At 57.5% G+C, this 1,340-nt stretch overlaps 1 protein-coding gene across 1 annotated transcript in view; it reads right to left on the bottom strand.

The window, feature by feature from the left end:
- Window positions 1-421: 421 nt before the first annotated feature.
- Fgf6 (fibroblast growth factor 6) overlaps window positions 422-1,340 on the bottom strand; it is a 7,439-nt gene continuing 6,520 nt past the window's right edge. Inside the window, exon 3 of the mRNA XM_013023601.1 lies at window positions 422-598. Coding sequence (XP_012879055.1) covers window positions 422-598 — 177 coding nt within the window. The remainder of the gene's footprint in view (window positions 599-1,340) is intronic.

Genomic DNA, 1,340 nt, shown 5'->3' with positions numbered 1-1,340 from the left:
GACCGCTTGAACCACTCCTCCGGTCCTGCTTTTTGTTTTTTTTTTTTTAAAGCTGCTGGTTCTGGAGATGGAATCTCATGGGCTTTTTCTCCCCTCCTCCCCCTGGAGGAGGGTGGTGGTGGTGGTGGTTTTGAACAGTGATCCTCCAGATCTCAGTCTCCTGAGTAGCTAGGAGGAGCCACGGTTTGTGAGCCCCCGGGGTTGGGGGTGAGGTGTGTGTGGAGTCTGCTGAGCGTGTGTCCACACCAACGTGCACACACACACACACACCTGCCACGAAAACAACGCCTCCCTCCCCCCACCTCCCACCCCAAGCCCCGCCTCCCCCCGGACCAGGTGAAACTTGTGCCAACTTCCAATGGACAAGAGGCGGCTGCCCAGCTTGGGGGAGGGGGGAGCCTCATCGCCTCCCCCCCAGTCCTCATATCCTAGGGAGGAAGTGGGTGACCGTCATGGTGGGGGACACTTTGGTCCCCCGCTTTACCCTCCCGTGTTTGCTCAGTGCGATGTAGCAGCCCCGGTGCACGTCCGACTCGTAGGAGTTGTAATTGTTGGGCAGGAGCGTTTCTCGGAACCTGCACTGCTCCTTGAAGCTGGGCTGCGAAGAGACGGACAGAGAGGAGAGACTCAGCCATGGGGAGGGGGTGGCCCCTGCCCCGCACCGCAGTCCCACCCTGGGTGAGCCACATTTCAACTTTGGAGGACAGAATCCTGAAAGGTTAAGAAGAGGGAGAAGCTTCAGAGGCCTTCAGAGGGGTCTTCTACCCTGTCCCTCTTTTACAATGGGAAAACCCGAGCTAGGAGCCTAGGAGGATCACTGTCCAATGGGGGCATAGAAGGAGGATCGATGTCCTATGGGGGCATAGAAGGAGGATCGATGTCCTATGGGGGTGTAGAAGGAGGATCGATGTCCTATGGGGGTGTAGAAGGAGGATCGATGTCCTATGGGGGTGTAGAAGGAGGATTGATGTCCTGGGGTGGGGGGAGGGTGAAGTGGGGCTGAAGTCAGATCACCTGACTTTCTGGTTGGTGAATTTTTTTTCTTTTTGGTTGGTCGTGGGGCTTGAACTCAGGGCCTGGGCGCTGTCCCTCAGCTCTTCAGCTCCAGGCGGGCGCTCTACCACTTGAGCCACAGCGCCACTTCCAGTTTTCTGCTGGTTCACTGGAGATCAGAGTCTCACGGACTTTCCCGCCAGGGCTGGCTTTGAACCGCGATCCTCAGCTCTCAGCCTCCTGAGTCGCTGGGATGCCAGGCGGGAGCCGCCGGCGCTGTGCTGGTTGAACACTGTTTTTATTTTACGAACTCCTTCCATGGTGAGGTTTTCCCATAGAGGAAGGAC

The sequence above is a fragment of the Dipodomys ordii genome, unplaced genomic scaffold (assembly GCF_000151885.1).
Source record: "Dipodomys ordii isolate 6190 unplaced genomic scaffold, Dord_2.0 Scaffold69, whole genome shotgun sequence".
Taxonomy (NCBI): domain Eukaryota; kingdom Metazoa; phylum Chordata; class Mammalia; order Rodentia; family Heteromyidae; genus Dipodomys; species Dipodomys ordii.
The sequence above is the reverse complement of the archived record's forward strand: the minus strand, read 5'-3'. Positions and strand labels throughout refer to the sequence as shown.